Source organism: Pseudorasbora parva, chromosome 16, assembly GCF_024679245.1.
Source record: "Pseudorasbora parva isolate DD20220531a chromosome 16, ASM2467924v1, whole genome shotgun sequence".
NCBI classification, from domain to species: Eukaryota; Metazoa; Chordata; class Actinopteri; order Cypriniformes; family Gobionidae; genus Pseudorasbora; species Pseudorasbora parva.
This window is the reverse complement of record NC_090187.1, coordinates 11,908,508-11,929,688: the sequence shown is the minus strand read 5'-3', so window position 1 is coordinate 11,929,688 and position 21,181 is coordinate 11,908,508. Positions and strand designations below refer to the sequence as shown.

Below are 21,181 nucleotides of genomic sequence, written 5' to 3'. Positions count from 1 at the left end.
ATATTTTGCATCAGAGTTCTTCATTAATGGAGCAGTAATGTCATCTTGTGACACAGAGATATGTGGAAATTTAAGTTTCTTATTTCTTATAAGTGCAATCTTATTACCCAACTGGAAGAAATCAATTTAGCTAGAAGAAAATAATCAAGACTTTTCCCATTTCAATCCATTTTTTTGTCATTTGAAGTTTGGATCATTGTAAATGGTGCTAGCCCAACATCAATTTATCAGAGCTCAAAATTGTATGATGTTGTTGGTATTGCTTGGGTAGTCTTATGGAGTTAACCGAATGTGTTCAGTTTTACAGCACCTCTCATAACATGTTGGCTTAAGCTGCTGCCATAGTACTTTGTTTCCTCTGGACTGGAGGCACCAGGTCCATAATAATTTGCACTTGAATAATGGTTCTTTTTTCCTAGTGCAAAATATTATATGCACCAATATCATCAAAGAGCATATGTGATAGAGTTGTTGGTACTAGATCAGTGAATTTAAAATTTATAACACACACCCACAGTAAATAATGACTACTTAGCTGCGCAAGTGGGAACTAACAGGGAAAACCCTCTTCTGAAACAAAGAATATTTACATGTATTTGCTGTACATGTATAATACATTGTATTAAAAACGACAAGATGAGAGTAATACACTTGCTGGCCATTTTATTGATGTTATTTTACAGTGGAACCAATGCTAACAGAATCAAAACCAGCACTTAAAAGGCAAAAAAAGAAAATAAAAATAAAAAGTGTTCTACATGCTATATCTGAACCTAATTCAATCATGCTAGCGTGGAAAAATTATTTTAATAAAACATACAATTAAAATAAAATTAATATACTTCACCATTAACTTCATTTTAAATGTACCTTCCATTGGTTTTCTTCCATGCACAATTCTAACATTATATATATATATATATATATATATATATATATATATATATATATATATATATATATATATATATATAAACAAAACAAAATTAAGACTTTTAGGCGCATAAAATGCCATAAAGCAGTATTCCACTCGTACAAAGCACCTACAAGATAAAAAAATCCTTATGGTGAATCCTTATGAAAACAAATGCCGGAACTTGGGAGAGCGTCATGAATTTCTGTACAATTCAAATGGATGAACGATCATCCACGGCTAAACAAACACAGATCGCCAAAACAGACCAGAATGGAAGTCCAATGCCTCACATTGAAAAATTACAACCTTCTTAAAATAAATATCTCACATCTGCTAAAAATAAATAATGATCTTAACACTTCACTATGGCAAATGCAAAATGAAAAATAGAAATTGCTGTGCACAACATTATTGAGGGCAAGTGTTTCTTTAAAGCACTACAGTTGGGAGACAGAGCCTTCTGCTGTTACCTTGAGGTAGATAACGCCTTTTACAAACTTAGTTAACACATCGCAAGCCTACGGTTAACGCTTGCTGTGCTGGCATCACGTTTGAGGAAGTTTACAGTATGAACAAAATGACAAAAGGCTTTGCTTTTAAATGGAAATGAGGTGGAAAAAGTCAGTCAAATAAATACATTAGCCTTAAAAAACAACAACAACAACAGGAAGAGAAAGGTCAAGACGCACTGCTTATGTCTGTCCTATTGGCTGTCAGTCAGAAGGTCACATTTTGATGTCAGTGGCAGCATCTCCCACACGGTTAGTGCATTATTCCGCCCTTTTTCTCTCCATTCCTTTTCTTGCAAAGAATAAACCATCCATTTCTCTACTTAACAGCCATTCCTCTGTCTTTCCCTAACCGGTTTCTGAATCTACAGTACACTGTGTGCAAATGTTACGTTCTTTTTATATACAGCTCTGGAAAAAATTAAGAGACCACTTAACATTGATTTTTCAAGTGTTCTCTTATTTTTTTCCAGAGCTCATTCATATATATATATATATATATATATATATATATATATATATATATATATATATATATATATATACATATATATACATATATATATATATACATATATATATATATATATATATATAAAATCAAAGTTGGAAATGAAAATTCAAGGGCAAAAAAAAAACAAAACATGTTTCTCATGTAGGAACACAGTCCAGCACTTTGGATGAACTTACAAACCAAATTCATTAACACTTAATGCACAAATGTTAAAAAAGAAAAAGTTTCCTTAAAAAGTAACCATATGTAAAAAGATAAAGGATTCAAGTACAGAAATACATAACTCTATAAAAAATAAGCTGGACTCTGCTTGAACGGGGTGGATTTTTTAATTTAAATGCTTGAAAATGCTGCTGTACGTTTTGTGGGCGATTTGAGGGGAGCGTTTAACAGCAGAGGGCGTTAGCGTGGCCTGGATGGACTTCAGAGGAATGTCACCTGCTCCTTCGAACCCCGGAATGGCCAGAGACTCCAGCTGCATGTTAAAGACTATCTCGCCGCCACAGGATATGAAGTCAGCCTCCGGAGCAGACACCTCGACGGGCTCGGGGATCTCGGACTCGGCCTCCTCTCGCTTGCTGAAGAGGCGGTCGAGGTAACTGCTCTGGCAGCTGCTGTTCTCCTTCTGGAGCTGCTCGTCTTTGCGGACGTCCCAGCAGGCCTCATCGATCAGGCTGCTCTCGGCATCGTCGGCGTCCGTGAAACTCTGCCAAGGACAGGGCGCCCGGACACCGAGCTGTGCCAGGTTGACTAGACACTTCTCTTCTTTTTCCTGACTGATGGACTTGGACATGGAGCCGCAAGGAGCACGAGTGTCCAGTTGGGAAACTGAGGTGTTCAGCTCGTTTAGGAGGTCGACGTCACTGGATTCCGGCTGGAGGCTCAGTTTGATGGTGCTGGCGATAAAAGAGTCAAAGTCGAAGCCCTGGCTTTGGTTCTGGTGTTTTTCTTGTTCACGATCCTTGTCGGCCACGCTGTGGTTCTGAGACCCTTCCTGCAGGGCGATCTGGGCCTTGACCAGTCCGTTCTTCTCACACTTGCTCTTGCCCTTTTTGTCGAGCTTCTCTTTGCTCTGTTGCTCCTTCCAGTTGGATAGGTCGATGATGAGTTTGGGCTCGTAGTAGTGGTTCACCTCACTGTCCCTCCAGATCAGATTATCCAGGTAGGATGGGGACACAGCTTTGTAGTTGCAGGTGTAGCTGCACTCCTGGTCGCAGTACTTGTTCTCGTGGTGATCTTCCTGTTGCCACGAGTGCTCAGGGGGGAGGTCGAATGATGGATCCTCTAGGAACTTTTCACACTCTCCATCCATGTATTTTCGTGGGTCGATCTGGACCTCCTCCTCGTCTGTGACGTCTGATATAGCCCGAGGATCGCGCTGCACATCTTCCACTTCATGGGTGCTGTGCAGGTGCCAGTCTTGATCAGAGAATTGACTTTCATGGTATCTACACAGGGGAAAAGAAAAACAAATGTCGGTTATCTGATTTTATTGCGGATCTAAAATGTTCTAAAATTGTAAGCTTGACAAACCCATTTAAATTATGTAGGACCTGTACCGAAATACTGCTTACAAAGAAAATAGCTACCCAGAGGTATTGGCAAGATGGCGGCCAAGAGAACTGACTTTCGTTAAATAGGCTTTGCACCTTTTACTGAAAGTCAAGACTCACAGAATGACGATCCGGAACTTTTCTCCATTAGGTGTGAGCTTACCTCTCCCAGTTGTAGATGTGACTGTGGCTCTCATCCATGAGCAAGATGTCATCCACCTCATCCTCAATGTGGAAGGGGTGCGAGGACACTGGTTCGTCTAGTGGGAATGAGTAATCGCTCATGTACGGGTGAGCAAGAGCCTCTTCTGCAGTGAGCCGGTCCATGGGGTTAAAGGTCAAGATTTTCTCCAGGAAATCCAAGGCTGCAGTGAACAAATTAACAATACTTCAGATTCCTTTAACAACACAATATGGCTTAGCATCAATAGTAGCAGAACTGAAATCATTTTCTAAAATCATAGAATATTATGGATTGTTGCAAAACTGGGTCATGTGAAGGGAGGGTGCAAAGAGAGAATGGTATTTTGAGTTTCCAGGAATTCAAGGGTCCAGAAATTGGGATTTCTGTGAATTGCATGCATTCTGCAAATAAGCTTGTGCAACTTACCCTCAGAGCTGACACCAGGCAGTAACTTGGCAAGCGGCGTGTGTGGTTCTGACATGTCGTTCCTGATAAAGACGGGTATTACACTTTGAAGCTCTAGTCTGTCCTCCTCATGGACTACCGGAATGGATTCCAGAATCAGCTGCATCTGTTCCAGCTCGTGAGCTCCTGCACACACACACACACACAAATGTTTAATTCAAAAAAACTGTGTCAAAACAAATGCACTGCCAATATTCGGCACAAGACACTTCTATGCTCAAACTGGTCTAGTTTAGTGTACATGTTTGTAAAGACTGACTGCTCAACTTCAGGGTTCCCACATCATCTGACCAATGGATTATTACATACAGACTTGTAAAAATAAATGTATAGAGACTGAGCACACAAAAAGTAGTTTATAGGCAATTAAATATATTGGAGCTGAGAATAACTCAAAACATTTATAATCAATAGAGGCCTTTCCATGAGCTTTTACAATGTTATTAATTTCTAATGTTGGGGCCTGGAAATAACAATTTTAAAATTGCCAGATATTTCCTAAGCCTGCATCCAATACAAAATGCTCCTAAACCAACAGTTCTGCCCTAGTTTCCAAGTATGAGTTCACAGAAAGAGCTTCTTTTCCCTTTTCTACTACGCAAGTAAAAACCTGTGTCCTAGTTTATTATAATACACAACCACCACAGGAAATGACCTTCAAATAACCTGATCATTGTTTGTGCAAGGTAATAGAAGATATTGTCACAAAGATATAAACAACTGGCAGAATAATTTCTCACTTTCAAACACGCAGACACACACTCACAATCACACAATATACCTGCAAAGAGTGTTTTTCCAGTCAGCATCTCTGCAAAGATGCACCCAGCAGCCCACATGTCAATGGCTTTGGTGTAGTTATTTGGGGAAAGGAGCAGGCGGGGAGAGCGATACCATTTAGTGACCAGTCCCTCAGACAGATGCCCCTAAAGAAGAGAGAGAACCAATGTCACAAGTTCAAGACAAAACTCATCAAAAGTCTTGCAGAAACTGTAACTTACAGTAATTATCGAATAACACCCCCTACTGCATGAGCAGTAAAATCATGTTACTCATGTCCAGGGCCACACTGAATCTGTGGAATTTTTGTGATTTCTGCACAACATTTTTTGAAAAATTAGCAGAATTATCCAGAATGGTTTTAAATGTGTTAAAAAGATCTAAAAATATTGGAACTGAAAGCATTACAAATAAAATAATATTCTCACTTCTTAACTTGTATTTAAGGTTTACAATACAAATCCAAATACATATATTTGTTAAACCAAGCTCGATATCTCTTATTGCAGGCTACATCCACTAAAAGATGGAGAAAATATTGGTTTATCAATTGTATTGTAGACAATTCATTAAATAAACAATTTCATAACATTAAACAATAAAGCAAAATAAATAAATACCTACTGAAGTCAATAAATTAACTATTTTAATAGTTATAAATAAGTACTTTTTGTAGACAAGTGATGTTTCCTTAACTCTATTTTATTTTAGACCTTTTAAAATATCACTTGCGCGCACAGATTCTGTGTGGGCCTGGTCATGTCTCATCTTGTTCATTGGCCAAGGTCATGCACCACATGGCATGTATAAAACACTCAGGATAGCTGTACCAGACAGGATTAAAGCAGGGTCAGCACATAGTCCAGTTTCACATCTACCATTTACATACAAACAGATCATTACTAGTTATGAACAATAAATATACAGTCAAGAGATTCTAGCTACGCTACAGTCACAGCCATTTAAAAAAAAAAACCCCATTAAATTCAAGTATGTATTAAGGGGGACTATAGCGTACACTATAGCATAATTTGTTGTCTTTGGCCAGTTTTATTTTCCTTTCATGTAAGCTACCGTTATTACAGAATCACAAATACACCCTTAGATGCATGTCGAGGCTTGAATAAGACATCAAATTTATTGGCACAGATTTTAAAATAACTACTGCCCCTCAAGTACTATGGTTTGTTACAACCACAGTAACCCAAGAATTTACTGTTATGCGCAACAGGACCATGGCTTTGCCAAACCAACCACTTTGTGCTTCTGGCCTATACATCTAAAAAGGACAGAAAGATAATGACTCAAGTAGGACATAAAAGGTCAGACAGACCGATCAAGACATAGTCACTCTAGACCAGGGGTCTCAAACTCAAATTACCCGGGGGCCACTGGAAGTAGACTCTGGGTCAGGCTGGGCCGCATCAATCGGATTACGATTGTGAGTGTTTATCAAGATCATGAGTTTTTTTTTTTTTAATGATTGTGCCGTTCAACTTTTCATAGTAGGGTTAAAATGCTATTTCAACTAGGGATGTCCCGATCAGTTTTTTTTGGCCTCGAGTCAAAGTCATTTAATTTTGAGTATCTGCTGCTGTCGAGGGCCGATCTAATACTTCTATGATATAAAAAAGAACAAAGAAGAGAGAGAGAATTTTTATTATTATTATTTAATTCCCCTTATTTTAACACTTCTGTGAGGTAGCTTGAACAATCAAGTAATAAATAACAAATTCTTCACTTTTGGATTTTAGTGCAACAGTACATATAAAAAAAGTCTGGGACAAGAGTTGTGCAGTAGAGAGCAGGAAGTACAACAGCGATATCAAAAGCCTGCCCACACTCTCACAGATACAGAACAATGAATTATGTTGGAGTAAAATAAACAGTAATGGAAATGTAGAAATTAAAGCTAAAGCTCCAATCTGCTCCCAAAAATCCCGAAAAAAGTCTGTTAGTGCCTCAGTGAGAACTTCAATCAGAGAAGACGTCAATCTCGGCTGTCAATCATGACATCACACGCCCGTTTTTAACATCAAATAACTAACTAAAACTAAACTTATTTTAAAAAAAATACCACTTGAAATGAAATCATCGTGATGATAACTGCCTACAATGACAAACAAAATTTGGGGGGAAAATTTTTGAAATGTAATTTGATTGTTTAGTTTGCCTCGCGTCCATTAGAAAACACAGAGGTGCGGCTATACTGGGACCAGTCACCGGGGGGCGATAGAGGCGTGGAGGCTTCAGTTTCTGAGAGGGGTGCTGCAGGCTGGATTTAAACCAATAGCGTACAACAAAAAGTGACGTCATGCCGCACATGTTGCCGTTTCTGTGTGGAGTTAAAAGGGTCTAACTCTGTGCCACGGCACAACTATTAATGTGTTATAAAAAAAAAATATTAAAAAAAAATAAAAAATAAAAAGAGAATATACATATAAATCCGAGTCCTGATCGGGATTCCGATCGAGTCTGAAGTCACGTGATCGGGCCCGATTTCCGAACACATGATTGGATCTGGACATCCCTAATTTCAACTGTAAGGGATATTTCTGTCTCCATAGTCATGTTCTTTTGCAGGGTCGCTGTTAAAGCTGTTAAAACCAGATTACAGCAGACCGCATGTTCACAATTGGCCATTGCAAAACCTTCTATGGACCAACAAATACCAACAGAGCCTGACAGACTCATTTTACATCATAACCAGACCTCTGTGACCTTTCACTCCCTCTTAAAAAAAAAGCACATACACTTGGAAGAACACCAACACAAAAGGATTAACTACTAAACAATTGTATAGTCACAGTTTCTGCGTCAAAGGTCTTGCGCAGGGTTACATAATGCAACGAGAGCAGATTACCTGGGAGAAGATTACCAACATTCAGATCACATTCTATTCAAAGACTGGAACGAGAGGGTTACACTTAAAACTCTGCTTAAGAGACCAGACTAATGCTCAATTGAAGGAGAACCATCACAAACTATAATGGCAAAGTTAAACTTTAGCTATGTGTCCAGGAAAGTGGCTCCTTGATGGCCAGGTCAAAGAAGCCAATCCACAAGTCTGTATATATACACATGACTCCAGACTGCAGCCAAATGCAAATCTTTCCTGCTTGTGCGACAAAATTTTGGTAGAGGTTGCACATGTGAGACCACCACATTGCCCAACCGATAGGGGCTGCCATTTCGGTTACATATGAGAAACATCAAATGGCAAACTAAAGAGGAATGGGACCATCTTGGAGCAATAAAAGCTCTAAATAATTATTAATGTGATGATTTGTAAAACTAAAAGGTGGCAGCATATGAGCACTTATTTGACTTGGCCATTTCCACTCTTTATTATATGATTAAAGTAAGTAGTCAAAGTCTCATGAAAAACAAAAACTTTTCAAATTGTGACTGAATTACACAGAAAACAAGTAAAGAGTGCTCCTTTTATATTCACTGAAGCTGTTGGTCAGTTTCCCTATCAAAATGAGGTTTTTGTACATAATTGTTGTTAATAAAAGTAAATTTTATCTGCATATTAATTCAAGCTCAGCACCTTTTGAAAGCACTTCAAATAATTATATCTTTACACCACCAAGTGGCGACAAGTGAAAATGTATTTTTAATTTTAAAAAGGCAACTCATTCAGTAATAAATCATTGAAGTGTTTATGAGGGGAGTCATTGAATCATTCATTCAAACTTTTTTTTAAACTAATTCAGAGTTTAAATATTCAGATCAACTGAACATTCTAAACAGACTGCAGCAATTAACATTGTGTTACAAGTTAACCTCTAGTAAACGGCATGTTATTTTGTTTCGTTGTCCATTCAGAATCATGGGAGAATTACGGATATAAAAAGATTTTTAAATTAACCCTAGTAAAATATATTATTTATAAATAAACATATAAAATTAAATCAACATAAATATTTATTTGAATTATGATGATGATGATAAAGCACAAATTATGTATGTGATGCATTAAATACATCAGTTTAATAGAAAAAGCAAATGCAATACCAAGAGAGGTGTCAAAAATAAAAATTATAAAATAAATATTCTAAATTAGGTTTATTTCCAGACAATTCTGTCTGCAGTTCATATTGAAAAGATGGGGGGGGGGAAAGAAAATGTGCTTCTTAACTAAAGCAGTCTCAGGTCAATGCAATACAAATGTCTGCGTAAATACTTGAGAAAGTCAAACCAAGCCAGCCATGACACATTTTAGGCGACTCATTTGAATGTTAAATAAATCCACCCTCGCTGATGGCGTGAGGTGGCAGATGACTCATGCAGACCGTGAGATAGGCTCCAAACCAAACAGCAGGAGGTTTAAATGTCAGACAAAACTGACAGACTCCAATCATACAAGCGTTACTACTGCTCAAAATTAGGGGACTGTTTGCAATGTGCCACACAGCTTAAGAAAAAAGAAAGAAAAAAAAGGTCTAATTTGTATCCCTTATTTAACAAAGATAAATAAAATAACACCTTACTTTGTGATTAAATGGACTGCATTTAATGGAGTGCTTGATTAGAAAGCACTGTAGATTAACAATAATAATAAAATATATATATATATATATATATATATATATATATATATATATCTAAACTTCAGTATCAGTTCTAAGATCTTTGGACGCCACAAAAAAAAAAGTAGGTCAAATTCAAAGTATGGGGAAGGAGGAGTTCTGTCCTGTTACAGAGCTCCCCTGTAAAATGAGTCAATGTCAAAACACGCTTAGAGGAGCGGAACAAACCTCTGGGCCCAATTTATGCCTCCAAAAGTCCCCTGTGTACAAGAAATGGTCTTTTTTCACACTATATATATGCATGTGCACGTTGAACAGAGTGGAGCCCTCTACAGCTCAACATGGGGGTGGGGGAACCTGACAAAAACTCTAAGACCTCAAACGGCAGAACAAGTCTGAACCCAATGACACAAGCAAACATCAAAAGCAGGGCTTGGAGGAAAACCAGAATCCAGAGCACTCAGCCAAAAACAGACAAAGAGAAGAGAGGAGAGGGAGAAGGCAAGTAGGGGGTTGATCCGCTGTGCACGTGAATTCCAAAAATTCCTCAGACTGGGTCGGATTTCTACAGCAGAGCATAAAAAGACCCTCTAAAAACAAACAGATGACATTTAATACGGGACCCTTCTTACAATACTTAAAAGTACTCATGTTCTACACGTAATTTTTTCTTCTCTGAGGTCTACTTAATTTTATTTGTGTTTCTTGCATTAGAAAAAAAAAAGTCATTGTTTTATACGATGATCCGCATTAGTATTTTTCTATTTGGCCGATATGCGTCAGAAGGGGACCTTTGAAAATCCATAATATCATTGATCAATAGTTTAGCACAAAGCTCATGTTATAACAAAGAACTATCAAAAAAGTGAGGAAGATTTGTCCCAATAGTGTGGTGCAGGTATGACATCACTTTTTAGGTCAAAACAAGGAAGCGAGTTAGCATTGCCTTAGCACCTCTTTCCAAAGTCAAAGAGTTTTTTTAATGGGATATTGGTTAAAAGAGCTGAAATAAGGTAAATGTTGAACAAGCTCAAGACACTTTCATGTTTTAATCAATGACAAAATACATCAGTATTAACACACTCGTGATTTTTTTAAGCTGTTGCGTAGCTTGAAAATGGCGGTTGCTAACAAGTGGCTAAATGGGACTACAGAGGCTGTCGGAGAGATTAAACATCATAACACCATAAAGTCCACTTCTACAACTTTAGGCTCATAATTGTGCTCTTATAAACTATTCTAACTTAAGCATTCTGGGAAAATGTTTTGAGATAAAAACAAAAGATTTGTCAGAAGCGTGGTAATGGTGACGTTGAATTCGTGGGAACCTCGTGTAGTTCGTTTATAGTCTACCTTTAGTCACTTCTGGTGACTGTATTTAAGCTTCAAAATTCATAAAAGCTAATCTGTAAAAATTATCTTAATGGACAAAACGAGCAAGTATCATAAACTTTTGTTGATCACAGAGATTGTTTTTTGTTGTTGCAATAATCCAAAAGCCTATGGGAAAATCTTATCATGGAAACAGTGCAATGCTAAATGTCGGTTGGCCTACAAAGTGACGTCATACCTGCACCACTCCATTAACAGAAAATTTGCCTCTGATGCAGAGAATAATCCACCAAACACCTAACATTACGTTCTTTCATAAACAAAGCACATTCTGAATGTGGAAGGGTTCAAGCCAGAGCTTCCAGTCACGGATAAATCATTACCTCTTCAGGTCTAAGAAACCTTGTTCAAACATTTCTTAATTATACTTTCACCAGCTCTGACGAGTACTGCCATGCTTCAAACAAGGATTTCTTTTTAGCTAGAGAGCTTTGCTCATGTTTAGCACTTAAACAGCCTGTTTGAGTTAAAGCTTGCAGATAGATCTTTTTAGCTCTACAAAACTGACCCCATTTGCATGGCCAGAAGCTCTGTCCAATACTTTATTTGGTTATTGGATTAATAAGAGTGTTTGAGAACAGATGTTAAACAGGTGTCAGGGTGTGTGTGCAGAGCACTGCTTCCACTGTTCACTAAACATTGGAAGTAGTAGAAGAGTTAAAATAATACGCGCAGCTCATGACAGAGAAAGCAACAGAAATATGCGTGCATGAGAAGAAAAAACGCGGCGCGGGACGTGCTCGAGCCAGACTCTGACCTGAAGCGTACACGCCTTTCAGACAACAAACATGCGATCGCCATTCAGTTCTTTCGCGGATTATTATTTAGGCTTGAATGATCAAACATATGTAAAAATGCAGACTGGCGAGTATTTAGGTAAACTCAGTCGTATATGTCTTTAGTGAATGTGAAGCCTACAGCTTAGATCAGTGCAGGTCTCAAGCCAGACCTAATATTCTGTGATTAATGTTAAGCAAACAATGAAAAATAGAAAACCAGCACATGCTTGGCTAAATAACTAAAATATATTTATTAAGAATCAGTGTATAGTTAAATTATAGAGTGAAGACTAAGTAAGCAGTTTTATATTTGATTATTTAATTTCTTTCTTGACTTGCTACTGTTAAATAGAACTAATGAAGCTGAAAAATAAAGAACTGTTTGTGTCATATTTGTAATTTGCTTTTTTGCTTATTTTTAAAAACAGATACAGTGAAAAATCTATATTATAATTATAAGATTACATTTAAAAATATATTAAATTACTCGCATCATAAAATAAGATTTTGGTCATCCCAACCTGTTGAGAAGTGAAAGGTTAGTGAATGATAACATGATTGATAATGATGATCTCGAAAGGTCTTCACACTGGCATGCAGTTATTATAGCAACAACAGAAGGGAATGGTCAAAAACCAGGGCAGGAACATGCTGGCCAAGTGAATTTTTTGTAAAAAAAAAATTAAACAATGAATAATAAGTTCTGTTGCCATATTATTCATATTTTGTTAGTTTTTTACCATGGTATCGATTAAGTATCGGTATCGAGGTACTTTAGTCTGGTATCGTATCGAAGTAAAAAATCTGGTATCGTGACAACACTATTCCAAGTATATGACATTTAGTATATGATTTTACAGCAAACAATCATTCGACTGACCACGTGATTAGCCATTCCCATGTGCGCAGGATCACAAAACTCTCCTCCACTGGGAATAAATCACCATCACAATGTACAAATTTTATCAATGAGGTGGCATGCAAATGTTTTTTTTACAGGCGTCCACATGAGAAACAATTACTGTCCGAATAGGGCTATATTAGGGCTGTCAAAATTGCTCAAAAATTAAAAACTATTCGAACATCTGGGTGCCCATTTTGTCAATGACTCGCATTACGTCAATAACAGGACAAATACAAAGAGACATAAATACTTGTAAAGGTTGTCTATTTAAGTTTATACATATCTGACAACGTATTACTTACATAAAACAAGTACGGTAAATCAACTAATGCCAAGACCGCGGAGCACAGACCTCTCTCTCTCTCCCTCACGCTCTCTGCGGATGACGGTTTAAATGAACAAACTTTGAGAGCTGATCAAGAGTTTTGTGCAAGCAATTTAAGGTTGCGACTCTTGTCCCAAATACAGCAGGCTTCATTCAGTGATTGAAACAAATATTAATTGAAGTTTTACAGCATATTGAACGCTCCGAGTGAGCTCTGCTGTGGTAAACATGGAACTTTACTTTGAGATGAAATGGTGAATAAATCACGCCAGTGTAAGCAGTGCATTTATCCTTTATTCATGCCATATCTATTCAGTCAGTACAGTAGCCTACACTTTAGTAATGTTTCTGTTTAATGTTAAATAAAATGAGGCACGGTATGCTAACTGTATCTTACATAGCTTGCATAGAACTCTCGCGGCTCAACAATTTTACCTCCTACCGAGCAAAATGCAACGTACTTCCAGACATGGCTTTTTAGATTTTGGAGTTAAAATCTCTTTCTCTGCTGCGGTCGAGTTGGGCTCTGCACTTTCTGCCATCTTCACTGCAAGACACGTCAACTTTCAGCAGTGACTCGTCCCTGAATGCGCGCTCACTCGGAAAGCAGACAGCCATGCCTCTACTAACGCGGCAGGTTTTTTTCCTTTTTTTATTTTTTTTATTTGAATATTAATTTTCACCTTCGAAATTCGTTTTTTAAAAACTATTCGAATATATATTCGAATTTAGAATATTCGTTGACAGCCCTAGGCCATATAGTCAACATGTATAGTTGTTGGACAATAAATATGTGGAATTTTGAAACCTACAAGTACAAGTATGTTTTTATGAAAATTACCATTATAATTGGACAATTAAATGTAGGCTAATGTTTTTTTTTCTTCTTTCTGTTTTTAGATCATAAATGTTACAACGTAAGAAAGTAATGAGATCTTAACTCCTTTTTTGCACATAATAGGCTATATTGCATAGCCTATACATTACATTCACTGTTAGTTTACAGCCTTCAATATCAACATTGTTTTTAGGACATCATTGGGCAGGATGTGAAATAATTAAAATAAACACTTTTTTTATCCAAATAGAAAAAGGTAGCAGATATCAGGATATATCCCGTGTATCGCCATTCAACCAAGAATTACAGAGGTATGAATTTTTTGGCCATATCACCCAGCCCTACAAAGACAATGTGTCATGTGTAAGAATCAACAAAAAGACAAACCAAGTAAAATAAGCCTTGAGGTGCTTTGAGTAGCTTAGACATTCTTCACAACATATGTTCAATGGAATTAAGTCATTTAAGTTTAGAACAAAAAACGAGTGAAAAATTAAGACTCAGTCTATTGTGGCACACTGCGTCTCAAAAAACACTCATGTCCGGATATAGACACAGTGTAAGGCTTCCATAAGCCACCACTGATGCTGCGTTCACACCGCACGCGAATGACGCGATTCGCACGAGGAATTTACATGTTAAGTCAATGCAGAGAAGCGAATAGGCATTCTGCGGCGTGAATGGCGCGATTCACGCGAATGAAGCGGCAATGATCACGCGAATTGAGCGTTTCGAACGCGTGATTCACTCAAGTTGAAAAATCTGAACTTTGGCGGATATTCGCACCGCGTTAACCAATGAGGAGCCTGCTTACTGCTGTCACGTGGTGAAGTGACGGATGGGAAACCCATAGGGGAACCCCGAGGCCAGAGTAATTTAAAAATACTACTGCATTGTGTCCCAAAATGTACTTTTAATAGTTTTTCAGGTGAGAATCTAGTTGTTTAAAGCTCAAATATGTGATTTATTTATTAAGAGAGCTCCAGGGTATATGCAGCAATCCTTAAGTTAAATTTACTACTTTTTAATACCTTTTTTACTACCTTCTGAATATTTTTTAAAACCATCACGACACTGAATTGCAGGTGTTAATCAGCGACCTTTCTATTATTTACACAGATTTTAACATATATAACATACAAAAAAGAATAGATTTAGAATCGACAGCAGGAGAAAGTCTGTTATAAGTTATCATTCAGACACAGTAAAATACATCTCAACATTCACAAAGGTTGGTTAAGGAGAAGCATTACTGCACACACATTTGATTTCAATTAATAATTGGTAATTCAGCAATTAAATTATTTTGTGTTTTTTTTTCCAACAACAAAACCTGAGCCAAATTGGCTATTACATTTCTATAACTGTGATAAGTTGTTGAATTTAACAAAATACTAAAAACTAGTGCTGTCAATCGATTAATCACACATTTTTTCTGTGATTAATCGCAATAAAAAAAAGAAATGATTTTGTACGTTTTTAATATATTTTTTTTAATATAATAATTTCACAGTTAATCAAATTAATGTAGAAACAACATAAAGACAGTATATTTTAAATACTTGTTTAAATGGCATCTTTTTATGAATGAAGGCCAGTATTACTGATATTAATACAGCTACTGATTTTTATTTTTTTATTTTTTTACATTTATTATTAGGCTTCAAAATTATAACAGTTTTTAATTTAAGTAAACTTAAAACAATGCTAACATAAACCCATAATAAATGTCATGTTTACTCCTGCCCTTCCTGTCTGAACAGTTAGGAAATATACTGAAATTTAATAAAGTTATCAAAGTTATATGCAGTCTGCACTGCATAAACTATAAATTAAATAGTTAATCCTTATTAAAGCTACAAAAGTTATTTAGTCAAGAGCAGCAAGTCATTTTCTCTATCCCCTGACAGGAAGCTTTATTGGCTGCTTCCCCTTTAAGAGCAGACAGACACGCGGATCTCACCGTCTATGGATCGCGCCTCATTCTCTCACAACTCTTTGTTCATTTTAGACTTTATATAAATCACTTAAGATTGCTCTTATGAGGATAGTCGTTGAAGATATGCATTGAAGCAAGTCTAAAATAAAACGTAAGCCAGCCACTTCTGTTGAGCGCGCAGTGTTCTCTGAGATGCCGAACGATCACTGAATATGACGTCAGCAACAAACATACGTTGAACCGGAGACTAAAGATCTTTGATTATGTGCCCAGATATGCGAATGCCCATATTTAAACGCAGATAGAATCTCAATCAGAATAGGACACCTGATTATCTGAAAAATTAATACCTATTTGGAAAAAAATAATACCTCTGAGACCACATTTAACACTTTTAATGGCCTTAAATTTGACAATTTTGATTTATCACTTTTTAATACTTTTTAAAACCCCGCGGACACCCTGAGCTCCTATTTGAAAATTTGATCTGGTGTTTTCGGAGGTGTGAGACCCATGCAATCACCGGAGCTCAGCGCTCCTCAACCCCGGTGAGAGCAGCCTTAACTCGGATAGTCTTTCTGCCGACTGCCGCTGCCTGGCAGAACCCCCTCCCATGACGCGAATTCGCGTCTGTTGTATAGTGAATGTCACACGCGAATGAAGCGAATTTCACGCGCGAATGAAGCGAATGGATTCAAATTGTTCACACGTCCAACTTCGCGCAAATAGCGCGATTTATTCGCATTTGCGTGCGGTGTGAACGCAGCATGAAGGGTCATTCTGCAAAGGCATCGCACACACAAACACACTTGTCTTTATGAATGCACAAAACTGCCCAAACAGGTCAGCAAGAGTGAGAACACGGCAGTTTGACAATACTCAGTGCAGCAAAGAAAAAGGATGAGAGAATGACAAAAGGATGAATGGATAGAAAAGAAGTATGAGAGTTTGCTTCTTAAAATCTTTTCTGGCTTCTTCTACAAAAAAACATGACATTTTACTAAGAATCAGTAAGCATGTTTATGTAAAAATGTGAAGTCAAATTAATATGACAATTACTCAGACCGTGTACACGTTATGTAAATGTTTTGCGCTTTTAATCAGCCCCTCTTTTAATCAGAATTGTCATTTCAAAACTGCCGTTTCCTTGTCTCTGAACAAAAGTATTTGAGCGTTATAAGAAACGGGCAGTTGGGAAATTTCAGCCATCAAAGATAATTTCGGGAGTGGAACGGAAACTTATTCCTTACAAAATTACAATATAAGAAACAAAAGACTTATGACCTACACTATAAGTCATCGTGCTCATGTCAATGGAAATGAATGAGCTGGTTAAATTACTAGAAAACTTAACTCAAATGACTTGAGAAAAGTTGATTTAACCGCAAATGGAAATGTTTTATTTAATAATGAATTATACTTATTAAGATAATCAAATAAGAGTTATATGAATGTTTAAACCAAAAATATAGCCGTTATTATCTCACTCTAATTTGTTGTTAAAATAAACATTTAAACAGTGACTGTAATAACTTTTTTTTATGACAGTGTGGTATACATTTTCAAATCTTAAGGCTGGGACACAGAAAGTCGACTGTCAGCCATTGGACATTGTCGGAACGTTTGAGAGCGTCGATTGGTTGTAGTTGGACCAAGCGGCAACCTCCCGCGCTCTCTCTTGAAGCCAATACGGAAGTAATGTAAACTGCAATTCCTCAACTGGCCCTCTAGGGAGAGGTTCAAGAAGGGAGCAGAATCTCATTGAGCCCCATGTTAAAATTCTCAACTTTAAAGCAGAAAAAAAACATGTTTACAGCCTGGTACAAATTGTGGTTTTGGCTTATAAGGCTAATTTTGATCTTCATGATAACTGTGAGGGGGGTGAATTTTTTTAAAACTCATTGGTTTACGTTATAGAAAGCCTTAAAGTTCTGCATAATTAAGGGCGGTTACAGGTGGATAGCCATTTATCTGCCGTCTATAGTCAATGCGCCACCTCAGCTCCACGAACATCCCGCCTTTTTGCCCATTTTTTGTTATGCGGGAGTGGCACGCGATGACTCGCTCGCAAGATGGCAACGCCCAGCTCTCCCATACTTTAAGCTTCAGAACGGCTTATCGGAATCCTACGGGTGACGTCACGGACACTACGTCCATATTTTTTTACAGTCTATGAGTTGGACGCCGTCTGGGTTTTTTGGGCCAATTCGGCACGTTGTTTAGCAAACTAATCAGTGCACGAGAATAAAACCAAAAGTGATGAAAGACAGAAGGCTGTTATAATTTTATGTAATCTTACCCAAGCACAAATATTTTCAAAATAACGAGCTGACTGAAATAAAAAAAAAGTGATCAGCATGATTGATATTCAAAATGGTAAGAAAACTTTGGTTTGTTTACGGTTTTGTACACCTGCAGTCCTAGTTTCAGTTTCTCTTTTTGAATGATGAAAATAGATGTAATATCTGCTGATATAGACATATTTATTTACATGCAGGCGCAGAACGCACGGGAGTTGACAATTGCAACTTTAGTCTTTTTGGTCTGTTCAAGCACAGCTTTTGTCAAGAGGCGACAACAGTCAGCTTTTGTTACCTCGAGTTCTTTGTTTTTGGCTTTGTGTCGCAGACTTTATTTAGAATAAGTCTCTTTTTTTAATGCATGTACACATCTTCAATGAATCTAATTTCTCAAGCTTTAAAAGTTAAAGTTGTTCAAGTCAGTAGAGCAGCTGAATCAGTAATTACAGGGCCAGAGCCTGATATCGTCTCTCAATTGTCTTTTTCCCTGCAGAACAAACCCAGACCAGAGTATATGTGGGGGAGTGACAGCAGCTATTCATAGACCTGAAGCAGGAACAGTTCTTGTTCTAAAAGTCCCTGGAGGAGGCGTCTCAGTACATGTAAGAAAGGAGATCTGGCTGGCATACGGATCATGTAGGCTCACAGAGGAGAAATTATTTCAAAATTTGAGACACGTGTATGCTTGGATCCAGCCACAACCCCTAACAGGGAAAGTACCCCTCTACAACCTACTTGAAAAAACCCACACACACACAAATTAGCTACATTCAGAATGTGGAGAAATATTCAACTCTGATTCCACAAAGCAACAGATGTATCATTCTTTCATAATATTTCAGTAAAGTTCCTGTCTGCTTCTTTTCAAGACACAAGGCACAAACAACCGGATATGAGGAAACTGTACTGGTAGTTTCCGTATGGGAAAGGGTGTCAGAGAAACAGGAAGTTAGCGTCATTTCAAAGACTGCGCACTGCTATTTACTTCCTGTAAAGCAACGAACCGGTGAATGAAATGAAGACTCATTCATAGCTCAAGATGCCATCTGGGTGGTTGTCAATGAGATGGAACAGACTTCAAACACTGAAAGAGATAAATATGAAAAAAAATACCTTATGGGAATAGTGGGGGTCCATGATACGGGCGAGTCCAAAGTCCCCAATTTTCAGTACCAAGTCCTCTGTGTTGACGAAGAGGTTGGCGGGCTTCAGATCACGGTGAAGCACGTTTGCCGAGTGGATGTATTTGAGTCCTCGAAGCAACTGGTACATGAACAGCCGTGCATGTTCCTCGGACAACAAGCCCTGTTCCAGCACCTTACAGAGGTCGGTTTCCATGTACTCCTGTACGATGTAGACGGAGTTGACTTCTGTCAGAGAGGTCACGTCTTCCGTAAGCCTCCGACCACTGGGCCCCAGGGTTTCGAACACCTTCACGATGTTGTCATGATCGAGTCTGCGGATGATCTTGATTTCACGTAGTGCATGTTTGACGCTCTGAGGGTCGGTCAAGACGATCTTTTTCACAGCGACCCTCTTGTCACAATCGGTGTCGACAGCGGAAAAGACCAGTCCGTTGCCCCCGTAGCCCAGCGGCTTCAGGTCCATGTAGCGAGGGCCCAGGTCGAAGCCGTGAATGTTCATAAGGCTTTCAAATTTCTCTGCCATTTTGCGATCTAGAAGAGCAGCTCTGCAGATATTTTAGCAGGAAGGATTTATGATTTTTCTGATATGGAGCCGATCTTGAGTTGAACTACTAGAGCTATATGAGAAAAACAAACCTAGAAACACAAGGCAAGCACTTAAGCCTACAAAGACTTAAGTGTTTTACCCCGACTGACTGTTATAGCGTATTTTGGGGGATGCTGGAAACGGATTTTGGATATGTTGCCAAGATATGTTGTCATCATTCGCAACAATTTTTAGCAGCTTTTTACGTAATTTGTGGGAGAATTTTCTTTTTTTCAATGTTTAATAGGGCACAATGGAATGAATTTGGAGGCCAATGAAATATCTTTGAAAGCAACTGAAATAACTATAAAACCATCGTCACAGTGCAGAAATTTTCAGTGTATGACTGGCCCTGAGCAGCAGCATTATTAGCGGTCCAAGTAAATGGTGACGAATCTACTTTTTTTTTGTTTTTTTGTTTTAAAGCACCCAATGTGTGGAAACTAAAAGGGTTGATGATCTCAGTGAGACGATTCCTTCTCAATGATCAGGCGGCTCCAGCTCACCGCAGTCGCAATCAAAACTATCCTCCATTTTACACTGGGATACCCTGCAAAACAGAGCAAAAAACAACCAATTAGTAGTGTACCGTATGCCAGAAGACCAAAGCACTTTGGTTAACATAAATTGAATGAATTTGATCCATGTTCTGAGATTGTACAAAGGATACTGAAGTGAACTTTACAATATTGTCTGAACAAGATGGATTTAAAGCCAAGACCATGTGAACACAAAGAAATACAGAGCACCGCTTATTCAGTTCTGAACTTTCTGAATGAAAATCGCTCCGGTAAAATGAAAGCCCTCTGTGCAATGTTTCTTGTTGGTGTGACTGTTCATGCTCCCCATCTCTGACGTCTCAACACTATCTGATGTCATGGGTTCCTATTTCTCCTCCCCAGACTGCAGTATCCACAGTGATCGTAACACACATGTAATGGATTACCACGGGCCCCGGCCTGTGTCAGAAGACACAAAGGTTGGGGTGATTCAGCCACGTTGCAGTAGTGTGTGAGGGAAATTATGGCGACCGGCAGCCACCCATTTTGTTAACCGAAGAAGGGAGCCAACAAACACTGAATCAGTACGGTACTAACATTAAACCAACACCTAGAAGTCATATTGAAAACAATCACAAAGTGAAAATGTGTTTTGAATAATTAACATACCGGTAATTCCACTAAATGTTTCTGTTATGGATATACCACACAAACTCCATTAATGATTTGACATTGTAAAACATTCCATGACACTGTTCACTGACATTTAACACTCAAAAAGTTAATGTTAGAATTTTCCAGGAATATCTACAGAGCTTAACTAACAATTTTAAAATTAAAGTGGACATTGTTTAGGTGTGGAAAAATACAATAACGAGGAAAACTAATAAAGTACTGTGTTGTACAGACGTGGTTTGTTTTTATTGCGGTCCAGTAAAGTTTAGTTAATCAGGATGTGTTTTTATTGGTCATTATCGGTCCACCATTTTACTGTAAGGCTAACTCACATGCTAAAGC

General features: G+C 37.9%; 1 protein-coding gene across 1 annotated transcript; it reads right to left on the bottom strand.

The window, feature by feature from the left end:
• Positions 1 to 2,008: 2,008 nt before the first annotated feature.
• mapk6 (mitogen-activated protein kinase 6) lies at positions 2,009 to 19,635 on the bottom strand. The gene is made up of 5 exons (XM_067419619.1): positions 19,047 to 19,635; positions 4,923 to 5,067; positions 4,103 to 4,267; positions 3,656 to 3,857; positions 2,009 to 3,387 (listed from the first exon to the last, which is right to left on the bottom strand). The coding sequence occupies exons 1-5, from the start codon at positions 19,599 to 19,601 to the stop codon at positions 2,268 to 2,270; spliced, it is 2,187 nt and encodes a 728-aa protein (XP_067275720.1). The 5' UTR covers positions 19,602 to 19,635; the 3' UTR covers positions 2,009 to 2,267.
• Between the last annotated feature and the right edge of the window lie 1,546 nt (positions 19,636 to 21,181).